Source organism: Nerophis ophidion, linkage group LG19 (assembly GCF_033978795.1).
Source record: "Nerophis ophidion isolate RoL-2023_Sa linkage group LG19, RoL_Noph_v1.0, whole genome shotgun sequence".
Taxonomy (NCBI): domain Eukaryota; kingdom Metazoa; phylum Chordata; class Actinopteri; order Syngnathiformes; family Syngnathidae; genus Nerophis; species Nerophis ophidion.
In genome coordinates, this window is record NC_084629.1 from 43,275,614 (window position 1) to 43,293,736 (window position 18,123).

Consider the following 18,123-nt stretch of genomic DNA (forward strand, 5'->3'; position numbering starts at 1 on the left):
GCGCACCAGTACACAACTAACTTATCTCCTCACGATGTATGAAAGGGGAGGAGGAGAGCCCGCAGCAGCGACCGAGTAGCGGAAGCAACGAGCAGACAAGGACGACGACGGCGGCGGCTGAAAAGCGGACTGTGAGTGAGCAGTGGAGAGGAGCAGCTGAAAAGCGAGCTGACCTGAAGAAAAAGCTTTATTTGAAAGAAATAAAGGAGTCAAATCTGCTCAAAGCAATGTCCTTCCTGAGTGGTCCATGGAACCCGAGCGACGACAGTGTGAGTCGTTCACACACATTTCCTGGAATTGTTGGAAAACCGAGACTTTTTCCAGTAAACAAAAAAACAGTTTTTTTGACTTACTTAAGAGGAATGTTTTTACGGTGGAACGGTTGAAAAATGCTGGAGTATAGTCGCCAGAAAAAAGGGTGGAAATAGGGCTTTGGAAAACCAGGAATTCTGAAAAATCCTGGAATTTTTTTGAAGATGGAAAAAAGGTAGTTTTAATGTCCAAATTGGTGTGATGTTTTGAAAAGCTTGAAAAATGTGGAAATGGCGAAAGTTGGAAAAATGTCCAATTCATTTTGAATGGGGAAAAATGTCCCATAAAACTGGGAATTCTGTGAATTTTTCAAGGGAAAACCCACGATTCCCGAATAGGCTGAACAGTTTGAAGTTGGAATGGTTTGAATTGGGTGAAAAATGTGGAAGGTAGAGCGTGCAAAATCTGGAGAAGAAGTAGAAAAGCATATTTGTGTGAATGTTTGGAGCATTCAGACAAATATGTGTCTCATTATCGGAAGACTGGACTGCCTAAAAGTCAACCTGGCCGTCCGTACAAGAAGTGAACAACGTCACAAAACAAAAGACAAATGACATCAAGCGGTGTGCTTATATTTTATTCACATATTTTACATGTTACATTAAATGTCCAAGTCGTACTTTCTGGTGAAAATCAGAAAGTATGATTCTGCACCAACAGTAATGTACTGTATCCTCTCTTCAATCACACAGGAGAACACACAAGAGCTTTCCATCACAATTTACACTCATTATTTGCTTTGCGGTCATTTACAAAGTGGGAACTGCAAACTTGATGAGGAGGTGCAAGTCAGTAAACAGAAAAGAGAGCAGCATGCATGATTTCAGCCAGCTTTTTTCACCCCAATTGTCAACTTAAACCAAAGCCACCACAACATCTCGCAGGCACGACTGAAAGAATATTCTGTTCCGGAAAAAAGAAAAGCTGTTCCACCCCAAAAAAAAAAAGTAACTAAGACACTTTGTTAAAGATAGCGTGAACATGAACTTTGTGAAGCAAATACTCAAGTCATGTAACCTTGGAATAAACTAGAAATGGCAGCCGGATGAGGAATGTGTTTGACATGCAGCCAAACCTCATTTCTTTATTTCCATGACTATTTACATTGTAGATTGTCACATCAAAACTAGGAATGAACACATGTGGAGTTATGTACTTCACAAAAAAAATGCGTAAACATGTTTTATATTTAAGAGGTAGTCACCTGAAATGGTTTTCACTTCCCAGGTGTGCTTGAAGCTCATGGAGAGAATGCCAAGACTGTGCAAAGCAGTAATCAGAGTAAAAACTAGAATATAAAACATGTTTTTTGTGAAGTACATAACTCCACATGTGTTCATTCCTAGTTTTGATGTGACAATCTACAATGTAAATAGTCATGGAAATAAAGAAATGAGGTGTGTCCTAACTTTTAGCCTGGACTGTAGTCATCAAAACTGTAGTCATCATTCCTCAGCCGAGAAGCCTCAATATAATGTTTAGTTACCTTTTCATGAAAATACTTCATATCTGTTAAGTTTGTTGAGGGAATGAACAGAAGGAGTGATGGATTCTGCTGTAAGCCATGACATTTTCCTTTTAGACTGCTGTGTAATGCAGTTCATTCCTTTTTTTAAATTGATATCAACTATATATTTCCACACCTTCGTTGCTTTGACTTGAAAGATACATTTTCACCACATGCAAGCCTATCCAAAGAAAAAAAAAGGTAGCTTAGGCAGAACTCTTAACTTCAGTGAGTGTAAAGACGTTCTTCAACGTTAAAAGTGAGTTTTGCTCAATTTCAGCGCACAACCTATACAGAAGTTAAAATTACATTAACAATGAGCAGCAGCATTTATTTGTATTTAAATATCTAAAAGTTATTTAGACAGGAAAACAACAACAACAACATTTCCTGAGGATGGATTGCAACTCGACCTCCCCCCCCAAAAAAAGTATTTTTGCTCTTTTGCAAAAAACTTGTAGAGTGTGTGGATGTCATGTGATGCTGCAGCTGAAACCAACTAAAAGGGATAATATGCATTAACCTCATTGTAAATAGTGCAGGGATAATTATTGTGTCATATATATTCATATATAGACCCATGACAGCCTTATTAAGCCTAATCCAAAACAAAGCACATTTCTAGGAAATTGTGCTCTTTTTTTGTTTTAATCTGGCATGTCCAAACTGTTTGCAACCTACATGATAAAATAGTGAACTGCACACACGTGTTAAAGTGTCGGGCTGATGATTGAACACCAAACCTGACACAAAGCGAGGCCACGGCAGCGCCAGTGGAGTTTTTCTGTCAAAGGACACAATCACACACACTTTGCCTTCAATGTTGCACCTTGAAAGTGGAGGATGTTTAGAGTCCGTTATAGTGCGGCCCCCAGCGCTTATTGATGTGATCAAAGGTGTGTGACACCCACTGCTGCTCCAACACTCGATACCTCTCTGCACACAAGAACAGAGGCTTGCCACGGCTGCAGAGAACACAAAAAGAGGGTGAAAGGCAAGAGTGAGACATGAAAATAAAGTTTGTGGACCTCAATATGAATGAATGTTGAGTCCCACTTCTCTGTGAGTGTCTAGAAAAGCGCGATATAAATCCAAGTTATTATTATTATTAATATCAAACACTGGTTTTTACCGCTGAAAAAAGTCTGGACACAAGTTGTCTAAACCGGGCGTGTCAAACTGGTTTTCATGGCAGTTATGGTGAGCATTCAGGGGGCCGCTTTTAACATTTATAATCATACACGCTATGAATATAAATGTCTATATATAATATATGTGTATGATTGGTAATGCATTTGATTACAATGTCTTTTTTTATGTACGCTGCACAAAACTAAATCTTTACTGCATAAAAATGGCACACAATTTTACCGTAAAAGCCACAGGTTGTTGTTTTTTTTAGAGCATATAAAATAAAAAAATCCATGGAATTTCATTAAATGCAATGGAAAAACCGGTACCACTGTTTTTTTTTAATGTAAAAATTCATGCAAATGTATATATATATATATATATATATATATATATATATATATATATATATATATATATATATATATATATATATATATATATATATATATAAGGGCTTCACGGTGGTAGAGGGGTTAGTGCGTCTGCCTCACAATAAGAAGGTCCTGCAGTCCTGGGTTCAAATCCAGGCTCGGGATCTTTCTGTGTGGAGTTTGCATGTTCTCCCCGTGACTGCGTGGGTTCCCTCCGGGTACTCCGGCTTCCTCCCACTTCCAAAGACATGCACCTGGGGATAGGTTGATTGGCAACACTAAATTGGCCCTAGTGTGTGAATGTGAGTGTGAATGTTGTCTGTCTATCTGTGTTGGCCCTGCGATGAGGTGGCGACTTGTCCAGGGTGTACCCCGCCTTCCGCCCGATTGTAGCTGAGATAGGCGCCAGCGCCCCCCGCGACCCCGAAAGGGAATAAGCGGTAGAAAATGGATGGATGGATGGATGGATATGTATATATATATATATATTAGGGGTGGGCAAATTAATGCGTTAATTACGCGTTAACTCATCAATCTATTTACGCCGACAATTATTTTATCGCACATTTGCGTATGTTGTTTACATGCTTTTATTTTGTTAACGCCTTTTCTTAACAAGATGGCGTCGCCCGGATGTACTTCGCCATCGAGGAGCTCTTGGTAAAGATGGAACATTTGGCAAAAATACTGGACAATTCTGCAAATTTCCTGGCTGGCTTACAGCGTGGTCACTCCGGGATCACTTACGACCGCCAGACAATTCTGAATGTGGATAGATCGGGCCGTTTTGGACTGAATGAGGCGTGCTTGCTAGACCGGCTAGCTAGCACGGGAATACTTTGCCGGCTACATCCAGCGGCCTGTGAAGCAGCGGAGTATATGTGTTGTCTGTCTATTTATGAATAATGCAGACCAGGAGTGTTGGCTGAGTTCTTAACGTTTGCTTTCAGAGCGTGCATATCACAACATACAAGATGCCGTCATGGCGACACAACCTATACCGGGCTACCGCGCATGCTCCTCACTCCTGTTGCATGCTGGGTAGGGTAGTTCTCATAACATCACAATATAGTACCATGTATATGATGCCTTCAGTTTATCAAAGCACCAAGCAAACAATCGGAAAATTCCCATCATATCAATTCCTAGATATGGTCATAATTATTTTAAGTGCACTACGCAGAATAAACACAAAAATTCCCTAAAACAGCCCACTACCTATAATATAGGTTTTTTAAACATAAGATCCCTGATAAAAAAAATGTTTCTGCTGTTACCTCAGAAATTGCCTGTTCAGATGTTATGATTGTGGCTCAGAGATTTGTATGTAGATTATATTTATTTTCCATAACAAACAGGATAACTTAAATACCCTGGCAGTGGCAATAAGCTTAAATGTTTGTATTTACATTTTTTGAGTTGATTTTCATAAAATATGCTATTTAACTGCTACTGTTTAAAAAGGACTGATTTAAATTGTGTTTGCACAACAAATGTTTTGGCGCTTTTGTTCATGTGGGAGAATATTCCAATAAAGGTGCACTACGCACTACTTTTGAATTCATTATTGGGCTTTGCGTATACAATGCAGTTAATCGCGATTAATCGGAGAAATAGTGCGATTAACTTCGATTAAAATTCTTAATCGTTGCCCAGCCCTAATATATATATATATATATATATATATACACATATGCACACACACATATACATATAAATGTATGGCTTAAATAAGAATGAACAGATTAATATATTATACCTACGAGTAGGGCTGAGCGATATATGGAATATACTGGATATATGGCGGGTTTGTCTCTGTGCGATATAGAAAATGACGATATGGTGATATTGGAGGTTACGTTCTCACACAGTTGCTTTTAGCTGCGGGCATTACAGTCCAGGCTCTTCCCACTTTTCCTGTCTCTCCTTCTCACAGAGACATAAAACAAGCGCACCTTCTAACATACGTGACATACTGTCGCGCGTGCAACGTCACACGCCCTCGTGAGCAGAGAGGGAGCGGCATGGGTAAAGTTAGCTGTGGCAGGTGGTGCTAGCAGAGCAGTGCGAGTGGTAATACGAGAGAAAGAAGGTGCCAATCTGGTAACAAATGGAGGAAGAGTTGACTCAAGAAAAACACCAGGGTTTCCATCGTCTGGCGGTGTTTTGGCTTCAAGCAGGAAGATGTTGAACAGACAAGTACGCGTTGCTACAAGAAGTAACAGCACTACTAATTTGTAGCATCATTAGAAAAGTCACCTGCTAGAGATGAAGGAGTGCTTGAAACTCCACATGTCAACATCTCGGCCGGTGCCACACCCACAAAAGCAACCAGCGCTGACTCGATTGAGCCTGGCGCCTTCCATTTCCACATCCACAAAAAATAGTCAAAAACAGGAGACAACGTCTGCAGGAACCTACCACATAGCGAAGGAAATACACTATTTGATTTCCTATTATGAGGCTCATTTTTATTTGACAGTTATTGAAATATCTTGTGTGACATCATCCACAAAAGTGCACTTTATTTGTTTTAAACTATTGTAGTGGTGTTCTGTACAAAAAGTGCACTTTAATATAGTGTTTTGATATGTCATCTTAGTGACATCATGCACAAAAGTGCACTCATAGCTTCTTTTAAAATGTCTCTGACAATCTTGCACTTTCTGTTTTGGAAATGACATGAATGTTTGTGCCACTGTTTAATAATTGTTTCATAAATACACTTTTAGTTGTGATTTCCCTCTCTGCATGAAAGTTTAAAAGTAGCATATATGAATGCAGTATGAAGAAGAATGTTTGAATGTAGACACATAGAATCATCATATTGCTGTCATTATATGCATCAAGTCTTCATTCAAGGCTAAGGCAAAATATCCAGATATATATGCTGTATCGTACATGGCCTAAAAATATCCACGCATTAATAAAAGGCCATATTGCCCAGCCCTACCTAATAGTCATCTCTTTGAACGCCTCTAAAGGATTAGTGGCCACATGCGTGGACAGCACCTATTAGCTCTTATTTCCAAAAGTGTGTACACTACTGAATTGGGGTCTTATGGCCACATATGTGGACACTTATATTGCCATCTGGTGGTGTCAGAAGAGTATAACATACAATGGAATTTGGAAAAAAAAGTGACCAAAGAATGGCAAAGTTTGGGCCCCCAGAGCAGTTTCATTTTGCCGTATTGAGGCAGCATTTTTTTACGCTTTCGGACTTCACGAGACATCTTGCATCCAGTTTGAAAGCCGCAGGCAAAGATAAGAAAACAGACAGACCATCGGCCTAGTCCTGCAATTGTATAATTCCTTTAATGCCTCGAACGTTTGAATGTAATGCTTTTTAATGGCATTTAAGGCCTTAATCTTTGCAAAATCTGTTTAACGAGTCTTAATTCTTTTAAATGCCCCGCGAACACAACATTGCGGTGGATGAGTTTATATGGAATCTTCCGTAATATGTAATAAGTACAGTAATCAAATGTTATACTCATTGGAAAGCGTGTTTGTGTGTGTGGTACCGTAAATCCCGGTCTTCCTCTCCGTGGGCATCAAGGTAAACAGAACCCCAGAGACAGAAACGATGGCCGCGGATGATGATGATGACTGAGGCGTTGATCAGTAGAAAGATGCCCGTAGCTGCGCCACAGTGTTGGGAGTGCTGCCGATGGCCGAGAAGAACAAGTCAGGTCGTCACTTGTGAAGGCATTTCTGACGAGTAAAGTTCCAGCTACTTACCAAAACACATTCACAGACACCCTGCTGCTTGCAACAAGCCCCCTTCAGACAGACAAAGGTCCCACAGACAAGGCAGAGCGCGGGGTCCTTCGGCACCTTCTTGCAGGCGGTGCAAGCCTTCCTGTGGTAGTACTGGAAGATGATGTTGTAGTTGTCAGGCAGCTGGAGGAGGTGGGGCACGGCCCACTGCGGATCCTGGACCAGCAAAGTCTTTACACCGGACCAACGTGAAGACAAAGAAACGTTTAGCTGGCTCGTCTTGTGCCATAAATGCAAGTTCTACCCAGAACCCATTTCATTCAAGCAGGATCCAAATCAAGACGGAAACATGTTTGACTTTTTCCACCAATACTGTATTTTCCAGGGTATAGAGCGCACCAATATATAAGCGGCTACGCATCCAATATATTTTACAAGAAACAAATATGTTTGCATATATTAGCCATACCAGACTATAAACCACACATATAGATTTTGTATAATTAGTTATTTACACAGAAATATTTTGTGAATGTTTATTTACGTACTGTCAGAGCCATGTACTCTTTCTGTCCGTCACATTCATGACGTCACTTAGGGGTTGGCTCAAGGCCAAGTGCCAGTCTACTTAAGGAGGGGCTGGGGTGTTCCTGGGTATTGTTGTGTCGTTCGCGAATGATTCGTTCCAACAAATGAATCTTTTGAGTGAACATACTGAACCGAATAACTTCGGTTCCTTTCTCAGTTCCGCGACCATGCCGGTATGAGTGGAACTGGCGCATTCTGTGACTCACTGAACCCTCGACATCGGCGAATGACGCAGCCAGCTACTCATTGTGGGGGCGGGGGGAGGGACTGAGTGAACGATTCGTTCACCGCGGATTAACGACATGAATCACTCAGTGAACGACAACGCTCTCACTCTCTGCTCTGCTTACCCAAATGCCGCGAGTGATTCTCCTCCCGTCGCGGGGATATATATATATATATATATATATATATATATATATATATATATATATATATATATATATATATATATATATATATATATATATATATATATGTTTCATGCCATTGGCATCCGTTCTCAATTCATTTTTCAAGCTAACGGCGAATGTTGACTCAAGCCACGTGAAAACCAACACACACACACGCCCCGTCCCTATTATCTCCATCCATCCATCCATTTTCTACCGCTTATTCCCTTTCGGGGTCGCGGGGGGCGCTGGCGCCTATCTCAGCTACAATCGGGCGGAAGGCAGGGTACACCCTGGACAAGTCGCCACCTCATCACAGGGCCAACACAGATAGACAGACAACATTCACACACTAGGGACCATTTAGTGTTGCCAATCAACCTATCCCCAGGTGCATGTCTTTGGAAGTGGGAGGAAGCCGGAGTACCCGGAGGGAACCCACGCAGTCACGGGGAGAACATGCAAACTCCACACAGAAAGATCCCGCGCCTGGATTTGAACCCCAGACTACTCAGGATCTTTGTATTGTGAGGCAGACGCACTAACCCCTCTGCCACCGTGAAGCCCCCCCCCATTATCTCAACACATACAATTTTTATTGCATATTTAAGTTGATATTTACATTTTTACATTTTTAAATGTAAACTACAGAAATTTTTGTTTTTATGTTGGCATTTCTGGCACTTGGTTTAGTATTTCATCCATCCATTTTCTACCGCTTATTCCCTTTTGGGGTTGCGGGGGGCGCTGGCGCCTATCTCCGCTACAATGGGGCGGAAGGCGGGGTACATCCTGGACAAGTCGCCACCTCATCGCAGGGCCAACACAGATAGACAGGCAACATTCACACACTAGGGACCATTTAGTGTTGCCAATCAACCTATCCCCAGGTGCATGTCTTTGGAGGTGGGAGGGGCCTATCCCAAGGTGCATGTCTTTGGAGGTGGGAGGGGCCTATCCCAAGGTGCATGTCTTTGGAGGTGGGAGGGGCCTATCCCCAGGTGCATGTCTTTGGAGGTGGGGGGGGCCTATCCCAAGGTGCATGTCTTTGGAGGTGGGGGGGGCCTATCCCCAGGTGCATGTCTTTGGAAGTGGGAGGGGCCTATCCTCAGGTGTATGTCTTTGCAGGTGGGAGGGGCCTATCCCCAGGTGCAAAGACATAGTATAGGACTTGACCGCTACACATACATTAATTATTTTCAACCGCTGCCTGTAACACGGCAGTAAAACGGCTGATCAAACAAAACAGAAGTCACCGTCATGGACACACTGAATAACTCCACGGTGAGTTTTTAGTGAATTGACTGAGAATTTGGTGAAAATGAAACAATACAAAAACAATCCCATTGTAAGTTAATAACACTAACACAGACACTTTTATATGTGTTAGCATATTAGCTAATGCTAACAACGCTAGCCTAATTACTTTACAACAACACGTTCAAATAGGCATGGACGCTCCATTTTGTCCACTAAAGACGCCGAGATCATTATCCATGCGTTTGTTACGTCTCGTCTCGATTACTGTAACGTATTATTTTGGGGTCTCCCCATGTCTAGCATTAAAAGATTACAGTTGGTACAAAATGCGGCTGCTAGACTTTTGACAAGAACAAGAAAGTTTGATCACATTACGCCTATACTGTATATACCTTTATATACATATATACATACATATATACCTATACTGTATATACCTTTATATACATATATACATACATATATACCTATACTGTATATACCTTTATATACATATATACATACATATATACCTATACTGTATATACCTTTATATACATATATACATACATATATACCTATACTGGCTCACCTGCACTGGCTTCCTGTGCACTTAAGATATGACTTTAAGGTTTTACTACTTAGGTATAAAATACTACATGGTCTAGCTCCATCCTATCTTGCCGATTGTATTGTACCATATGTCCCGGCAAGAAATCTGCGTTCAAAAGACTCCGGCTTATTAGTGATTCCAGTACTCTGGAATGCCCTCCCGGTAACAGTTCGAGATGCTACCTTAGTAGAAGCATTTAAGTCTCACCTTAAAACTCATTTGTATACTCTAGCCTTTAAATAGACCTCCTTTTTAGACCAGTTGATCTTCTGCTTCTTTTCTTTTTCTCCTCCTTTGAACTGAACTCTCGCGGCTGTGTTGGAGCCACTATGGATTGAACTTTCACAGTATCATGTTAGACCCGCTCTACATCCATTGCTTTCGGTCCCCTAGAGGGGCGGGGGGTTGCCCACATCTGAGGTCCTCTCCAAGGCTTCTCATAGTCAGCATTGTCACTGGCGTCCCACTGGATGTGAATTCTCCCTGCCCACTGGGTGTGATTTTCCTTGCCCTTTTGTGGGTTCTTCCGAGGATGTCGTAGTCGTAATGATTTGTGCAGTCCTTTGAGACATTTGTGATTTGGGGCTATATAAATAAACATTGATTGATTGATTGATTGATTGAAAACATGATTATCAAACATGTGACGGTTGAGTGTGTATGAAGTGCTTTAGTTATATTATAAAACTTAAAAACGTTGCTTGGAGTGATGAATGAAGAAACAATACAAGTAGAAATGCTGTGGATGACTAGCAGACAAAAACAGCACTTGTACATGCGGTTCAAGGCACTAAATGGAAATACTGCAGACGTTTAACCTGCAGCTTTCAAAAAATGGCGTCGTAGCCCAAAGAATAACACACCTTTTCATTGTCTCTGTCTGAGTTTTATGAAACAATATTTGTTGGATACAAAACATTATAACCGTTTGTGAATAAAAATCTGAAAATGATCAGCATCGTTTATAAGCCGCAGAGTTTTAACCGTAGGAAAAAAACTGATCGATGTATAGTCTGGAAGACACGGTATACAAAATCCGCAGTTGGAATTTTGACAGCTATTTGATGGGGAAGAAAGTGCAACATTACAACTCAAGTGTATTTGATTACACATATCAAGCACCTGCACTTAGCCAATAACACTGCCTAATATGATTGAGTACACCAGATGTAAAGGATTAATGATATACAACATCTAGGTTTACCACAGTAGAGATGACAAGTTAAAGGCATGAGTTAAATAAATATAATAAAAATATGAGTAAACATCTACAATCAAATTGTGTGTTCTTTGGACTTGACTTGTATGCTACACACATACCAGCGATAGCTCCGCCTGCGCCGGAGAGAGCCCTTTGACCTCAGCACACCACTGTGTGACCAATTCAAAGGCGCTGACCACCCACTCCAGACAAGAGGCACTGTTCACAGGGTTTGATGGCGCAGAGGCGTGGTGTACCAGTCCCAAGCACACGGCCAAGGACGAGAACTCTTCTTCCTCCTGGGGACAAACACAGCATGTACTCATTATTGAAGGGCACACACTTTAATATGGAAACATGCTTTTTGTTTGTGTACGCAGTGCCTGCTCCACCAACATCTCTGAAATGACACATGTGAGCTGCCTTTGTCAGCAGTATATTAGGATTTTGTCCCACCAGTACAACATTATAAGAATGCTGTGGTTTGCCACGAGCAGAACATACTGCTGTCGGTGCCGCGCCAACAATAGTCACTTAAAAGGCTCACGTGGCAGGCCACATTTAAGTGAGCAGCATTTGCACTAGACAAGCTGGCCATCCACAACCTGCTGCTCTGTTTAGAGACGAGGTCGCTTACAGACAGGAAGTTCTGATGTCGGCAGCCTGGTGTTCTAAACAAACAAACAACCTAACTCTTAATATATAGAAAACCATAAAACTCCCTGTGGACTGACCCACCCCGTCTCTACGTAAACAGTGAGTCCTCAGGAAGCACAACATGGGCTCCAACCTGCTGCTTACCTTCTACTGCTCGTCCATTGAGAGCCTGCAGACATACTGTGTCTCAGCTGTACCATGGCAAACAGGTAAAGGCTTTAGAACAGGGATGGGCGAACTATGGCCCGTTGGTCTTTTTAATCTGGCCCCCCAAATATTAGAACAGAATTGAGCAAATATCAGTTTTTTAGTATCGCCACAACAAAACTGATACAAGACTTTGACTCACTGGCAAAAAGGGTGATCAACAACACAGCTACCACTAAAAGAGAATAACCCTGTAAGAACATTTTTATGACCACCCACTCTTCCACAAGTGGGGTCAAAATGACCAGAAGCAGTTTCTATGGAATCCTCTATTAACCTTTAAATCAGGGGTCGGCAACCCGCGGCTCTTTGGCAGCTCTGATGCGGCTCAGCTGCACAATCGCCGACCCCCCAGATGGTTGCGGGGAGATTCCGGAATTCAATGCCTCTCCCGGACATCACCCGGAGTCAACGTTCTCCAATTTTCACTCGGACTACAATATTAAGGGCGTGCTGTGATGATATTACTCTTAACGTCCTCTTGAACGTCATCGCGCCCGCCATTCACGGAATGCTATTTGCGTCCTCTTGGACGTCATCGCGCCCGCCATTCACGGGATGCTATTTGCGTGCCGACCGGACACATGCATTTCGCTGCTTCTATCGGCACATGTATAAGATTGCAAGGTATACTGGGTAACACAGAGGACACTGACGGTTGTGATATAAACAACTTTAACACTCCTACTAATATGCGCCACATTGTGAACCCACACAAAAGAAGAATGACAAACACATTTCGGAAGAAAATCCTCACAGTAACACAACATAAACGCAACACAATGAGCGAGCACCGAACCCCGCCCACCTCAACCACGCGGGGGGGGGGGTGCTCGCGGGCTGTATAACATAGTCAGGAATTGTCATGGATGCAAAGGATTCTGGGTATTTGTTGTGTTGCGTTTATGTTGTGTTACTCGAGTGTTGAAAGATGGCACCTGATGACCATAAGACGTTACTGCGCTTTTTGTCCAAGTATAGACAAAAATAGTGTTCATGTATGAGATCTAGGGCTGCCAATTATGGCCAAAGTAATAATTAAGATTGTTGTTATCGTGATTACTGATTGTTAGGCAAAGCAGTGTTGGGCGCTTGGCTCCATTTACTCTGAGAGGAAAACTCCGTAGCAAAGTCTGTGTCGTTGGTCCGCCATGGTTACCATGGTTACAAAGCCAACCAGCGCTGGTGCGCACACGCCTGATTTTGTGTTGCCGAAAAGGCATTAATAAATGACGGTTTTTCGGTAATTAAAAAAATATATGGTATTACCAACCGTCTGGAATTTTATCTCAAATGATCATTATACATTTTACTGTTACATCCCTCGTCCAATAATAAGTAAAAAGTCAAGGCATGTTTGTGCCGCCCGTGTTGGTCAATTTTTTAGGGCATGACGGCAAATGACGAGGGCGGTCGATGCTGTTGCCGTGGTAAACTTTGAGCCCTGCTGTAACAGTCCTCACAGGTTAAAAAAAAACAAATCCTGACCTCAGTTCTGGTTGTCCACGCTTCAAATTAAGATTGAATTAGGATGAAACTTGACTGATCTGGGCAGATCAACTAGAAGGGTATACACAGGGCGGCACAGACGACAAAAACGCACCGAGCAGCCGGTGAGGTTGTCTCCATAGAGATGATGCTGCAGAAGGCATGAGAGCCGGAGGAAGGGAAGGCAGTACTGCTGGAGGTTAAACTCCATGGACTGTGGAGACCACACACTGGAGCTCAGCTGCAAGGACCAAGAAGAGTGACACTCAATCAATAACTAACCGACAGCTTAGTGATTATAGCAGGATAATATCTTGTCATGCTACAGAAGTAATGATTTATTGTTTGGGGGAAATAAAGAGGAGCCAAACAAATGTAGGTAGCAGCCATTAGAGTGGAATCTCTCACCATTGTGTTTTCCGTGTCCACTGCATAGACGTTGTTGCTGTTGGAGAACTCACTGATAATGTGACTCAGCAGCGCTTCAGAAGACATGTCTGCATTTACAGCAGCCTAAAAATACAAACACCAATGGAAATTACTTTTACAGGAACTAAAAATGTCATATTTGTGCAGCCACAATAGCCTTCCAACAAGGACCTTTTCTCAATGTGTCTGAATTCTTAAATAATAAATGACAGCGTATATACAAACCATAATTTTTATGTCTAACTTGTTAATCAACTATGAAAGATTCTTGAATATAAAACAGCAAAAGTAAATTGTCGGGGTGCATTTTAAAAAGCCTTATTTATGTATTATTTGTTCAATGCTTTCGAATCACAAGACTGTTTCAATTACGCTGACAATGTCTGTGAGCTTATCAACACACTGAGCAGTCTTTACTGCGTGAAATAAATAAATCGATATTCCTAAACTAAATCAACTAAAAAGGAGCCATCAAAATCTTAGAAGGAGATCACTTTCCCAAAGACGGATTAAATGAAAAGGACAGCGGGGAAAATATCTTCTCAAGAAAAAGTCCAAGTTAAAAGTAATGTCAGCCTAATAATAATGTAGTGGATGTTATCGGGCACTGTCTCCTGAATGTATTACATCTCAAATAGAAAGGTGATCATGTTCTCAGAGACCTTGACAGAGCATGCATGATAGCCTTAAAGGTTTTCAGATGTAATGAGGCGCAATCCCCAAGAAAATACTACTCAAGTGGTCCTAGCATTCTTACACCCGCTAGAACAAGCACTTTGGAACTATACTTGCTCAATCTAACAACATCCAATTGTATTCATGTCCATTTACACAGTGGTGTAAAAGTGCACTGCGTCTTTCACTATAATGAACCTCACTACAATTAAACTACATTGTTTAGTTATTCATTAGGAAGACTGGGCTTTATCATTTGTAGGTGTACCCAATGCAGTGTCCAGGAAGTGTGTGTGTCAGTAAGTAGGTAAAATATAAACGCTAATCTGCTACAAACAAGTAATAAATTAATAATTCTACACAACAGTGCAAAACGTGTCTTCCCATATAAAATCAGCTTGCTGGGCGGCGGGGTTGAACAAAGCAAGATCTACAAGCATTTATCCCACTGAAAATAAAAGAATATAACACAACAGTCTTATCGCATCTGCTCTCCTTTGTCAAAAATGTAGGGAACACCAAGAGTTTCATCCTTCTTAAAACTGCATTATAATCAATGAAAGTCATAAAAGATGTGTGTTAATGTCTGCATCATCATTTATGATTGTTTACTGGGTAGATTTCACATGCTTATTATAGATGGAAGCAACCTACTCTAGGGGAGGGGTTCACCTATTTGTCGTTTGACATTCAAGCAAGCCGCTCACTAATTCAGATTTAATTGGGTGAAGACAAATAGTCAATTAATGCAACACTACAGCAGTCACGTTTTTCCAGATAATAAAGATCGATACTGTCGCCTGTGGAGAGAACATAAATGAAAATGGTAAATGGCTTAATTTGTCTCAATACCAGGTCATAAATAAATGATTAATGGAGATTGTAAGATGGATACAGGGAGGCAGGACTGAGTCTGCATGGAGAGCAGGACACAAGCCCATTTCTGGACAAAATCTTAGATTGTGTTCAAATCTTGATTTGTAGAAAACACCCTTTTACCTTTTTGATTGCCCCAGATGTGTTCCAGGCCTGCCTTTCTTCTGGGCTCATCTTGGTTGAGAGGGCAGCCAGAGCCTGGATGAACTGCAGGTTGTACAGCATCTTCACCAGACAGGTAAAGTGCTCTACAGGTGAAAGACATGGCCAAACAGTCACATGATACTCAAGATGAAGGTGAAATAGCACTTTAGGATTCTACAAAGGTGGCTGTGCATCCATGTATTGTTTTCCCTTTTAACTAAGGCCATTGTGGTTTAATCTATATACAAGGCTCGACTACTGCAACGCACTTCTTGTCGGGATCCCCAGCAAGAAGATCCAGAAGCTGCAGTACATACAGAATAGTGCTGCGAGGATCCTGATGAGTGCGGAAATACCACATCACACCAACTCTCAAATCCCTTCCTGTTCAACTCGAGATTTCATTCAAAAACTCCCTACTGACTCACAAGTGCCTCCACGGAAATGTCCCTGTCTACCTCAAAGCACTGCTCACCCCCAAATCCTTCACATGACACCTCCGCTCCAAACAGACTATCCTCCTCCAACCTCCACGGACAAAGCTGTGAACTATGGGAGACCGGGCTTCCTGCTCCGCTGCTTCCAGTCTGTGGAACACTCTACCTGACCACCTGAGGGCACCTCAGACTGTGGATGCTTTTAAAAAAGGCTTAAAAACTCTTCTCTTTAAAAAAGACGTTTTATAGATATACATGCTGGTTTTAGCTATTGGGCTGTTTCTAGTTTTATATTTCTTTTATTTTTATTATCTTTATTAGTATTACTATTTTTTTTACACTGTGGCACTTTGAGGTTGTTTGCTCAACGTAAAGTGCTTTTTTACAAATAAAATATATTATTATTATTATTATTAAGTAAAACGAAAGTCACAATAACATGAGTTGTGTCTGTTCAGTCATCATGGATCAATAGTTATTGGATTATGAGAATGGCAAATGGCATACCTATCTGCTATTTAAAATGAAGAAAGGAAAAATAAAACTTTCTAATTCAACTCGAATTTCTGCTCGTCCTTGAAAACGGTCAATCAAACTGAGGCGGTAATGAAATGAGTCATTAAACATGACTGCAGCCTGTCAGAGAGCTCTTTAGGTGGTCCATGAAGGAGATACTGCATCGAGCTGAAGAAGGACACACCAAGGAGTTAGAGAACAGAAATGTAGGCTGTACAAGTATCTGTCTTCTGGCCTGCACAGGAGCACACTAATCACATTGCTTTATCACAGATCAAAGGAGGACCAGATTCGATGTTAACCTTGCACTTGTTTAAAATGTCAGATTGTAGTTACATGCTTGCCTTATAGACTGTGCACATAAAGGTGTAGGTAATGTAGTTCAGAGTGAGTGCATATCTTCTAGCAAAGAAAGACAAAAAAAGTCCTGTTACACCTCAGACTGCTCCTCGCAAGAGTTTAAATAAATAAGATCTAATAGACAACTGTTAGAATTCACTATTACTCTGACAAATTAAGTTTTTATTTTATGTATAGTCTGAAAACAAATGCAAAATTAAAGGCCTACTGAAAGCCACTACTAGCGACCACGCAGTCTGATAGTTTATATATCAATGATGAAATATTAACATTGCAACACATGCCAATACGGCCCGTTTAGTTTACTAAATCACAATTTAAAATTTCCCACGGAGTTTTTTGTTGAAAACGTCGCGGAATGATGACGCGTGTTTGTGACGTTATTGGTTGGAGGGGACATATTAGCGCCGCACCATTTGCGGCTAAAAGTTGTCTCTTTTTATCGCGCAATTACACAGTATTCTGGACATCTGTGTTGCTGAATCTTTTGCAATTTGTTCAATTAATAATGGAGAAGTCAAAGTAGAAAGATGGAGGTGGGAAGCTTTAGCCTTTAGCCACACAAACACATGGTGTTTCCTTGTTTAAAATTCCCGGAAGTGAAGCTTTACGATGAATCAGAGCGGTCAAGCGAACAATGTTCCCGACCAAATGTCAACCGGCAGGTTTCGGTGAGAAAATTCTGGTAAAAAGTCGCCTCTTACCGGAGATCAGCTGAGCTTGCGCCGTCCATGCAGCTGCCGTCGACTTCCCTCAGACACTGGCGTCAAGACACCCGTGGACACACTCCTCCGACTATCAGGTACTATTTAAACTCACTAAAAACACTAGCAACACAATAGAAAGATAAGGGATTTCCCAGAATTATCCTAGTAAATGTGTCTAAAAACATCTGAATCTGTCCCAATGTAATCGCCTTTTTATTTTTTTAACTTTATTTTTCTAGTCCTTTGCTATCAATATCATCATCCACGAATCCTTCATCCTCGCTCAAAACAATAGGGACATTGTCGTTTTCTCGGTCCAAATAGCTCTTGCTGCTGGAGGCTCCCATTATAAACAATGTGAGGACGTGAGGAACCCTCACCCTTGTGACGTCATCGTCTGCTACTTCCGGTACAGGCAAGGCTTTTTTATTAGCGACCAAAAGTTGTGAACTTTATCGTCGATGTTCTCTACTAAATCGTTTCAGCAAAAATATGGCAATATCGCAAAATGTTTAAGTATGACACATAGAATGGACCTGCTATCCCC

General features: G+C 41.4%; 1 protein-coding gene across 3 annotated transcripts in view; it reads right to left on the reverse strand.

The window, feature by feature from the left end:
* Positions 1-873: 873 nt before the first annotated feature.
* Positions 874-18,123, reverse strand: part of ubr3 (ubiquitin protein ligase E3 component n-recognin 3) — a 79,241-nt gene continuing 61,991 nt past the window's right edge. For all 3 annotated transcript variants that reach the window (XM_061880059.1, XM_061880058.1, XM_061880061.1), the window contains 7 exons: positions 15,536-15,660; positions 13,841-13,945; positions 13,548-13,673; positions 11,200-11,379; positions 7,069-7,278; positions 6,852-6,991; positions 874-2,784 (listed from right to left, as the gene is read on the reverse strand). In XM_061880059.1, the coding sequence (XP_061736043.1) occupies positions 2,667-2,784; positions 6,852-6,991; positions 7,069-7,278; positions 11,200-11,379; positions 13,548-13,673; positions 13,841-13,945; positions 15,536-15,660 (1,004 nt within the window). In that variant the 3' untranslated portion in view covers positions 874-2,666. The remainder of the gene's footprint in view (positions 2,785-6,851; positions 6,992-7,068; positions 7,279-11,199; positions 11,380-13,547; positions 13,674-13,840; positions 13,946-15,535; positions 15,661-18,123) is intronic.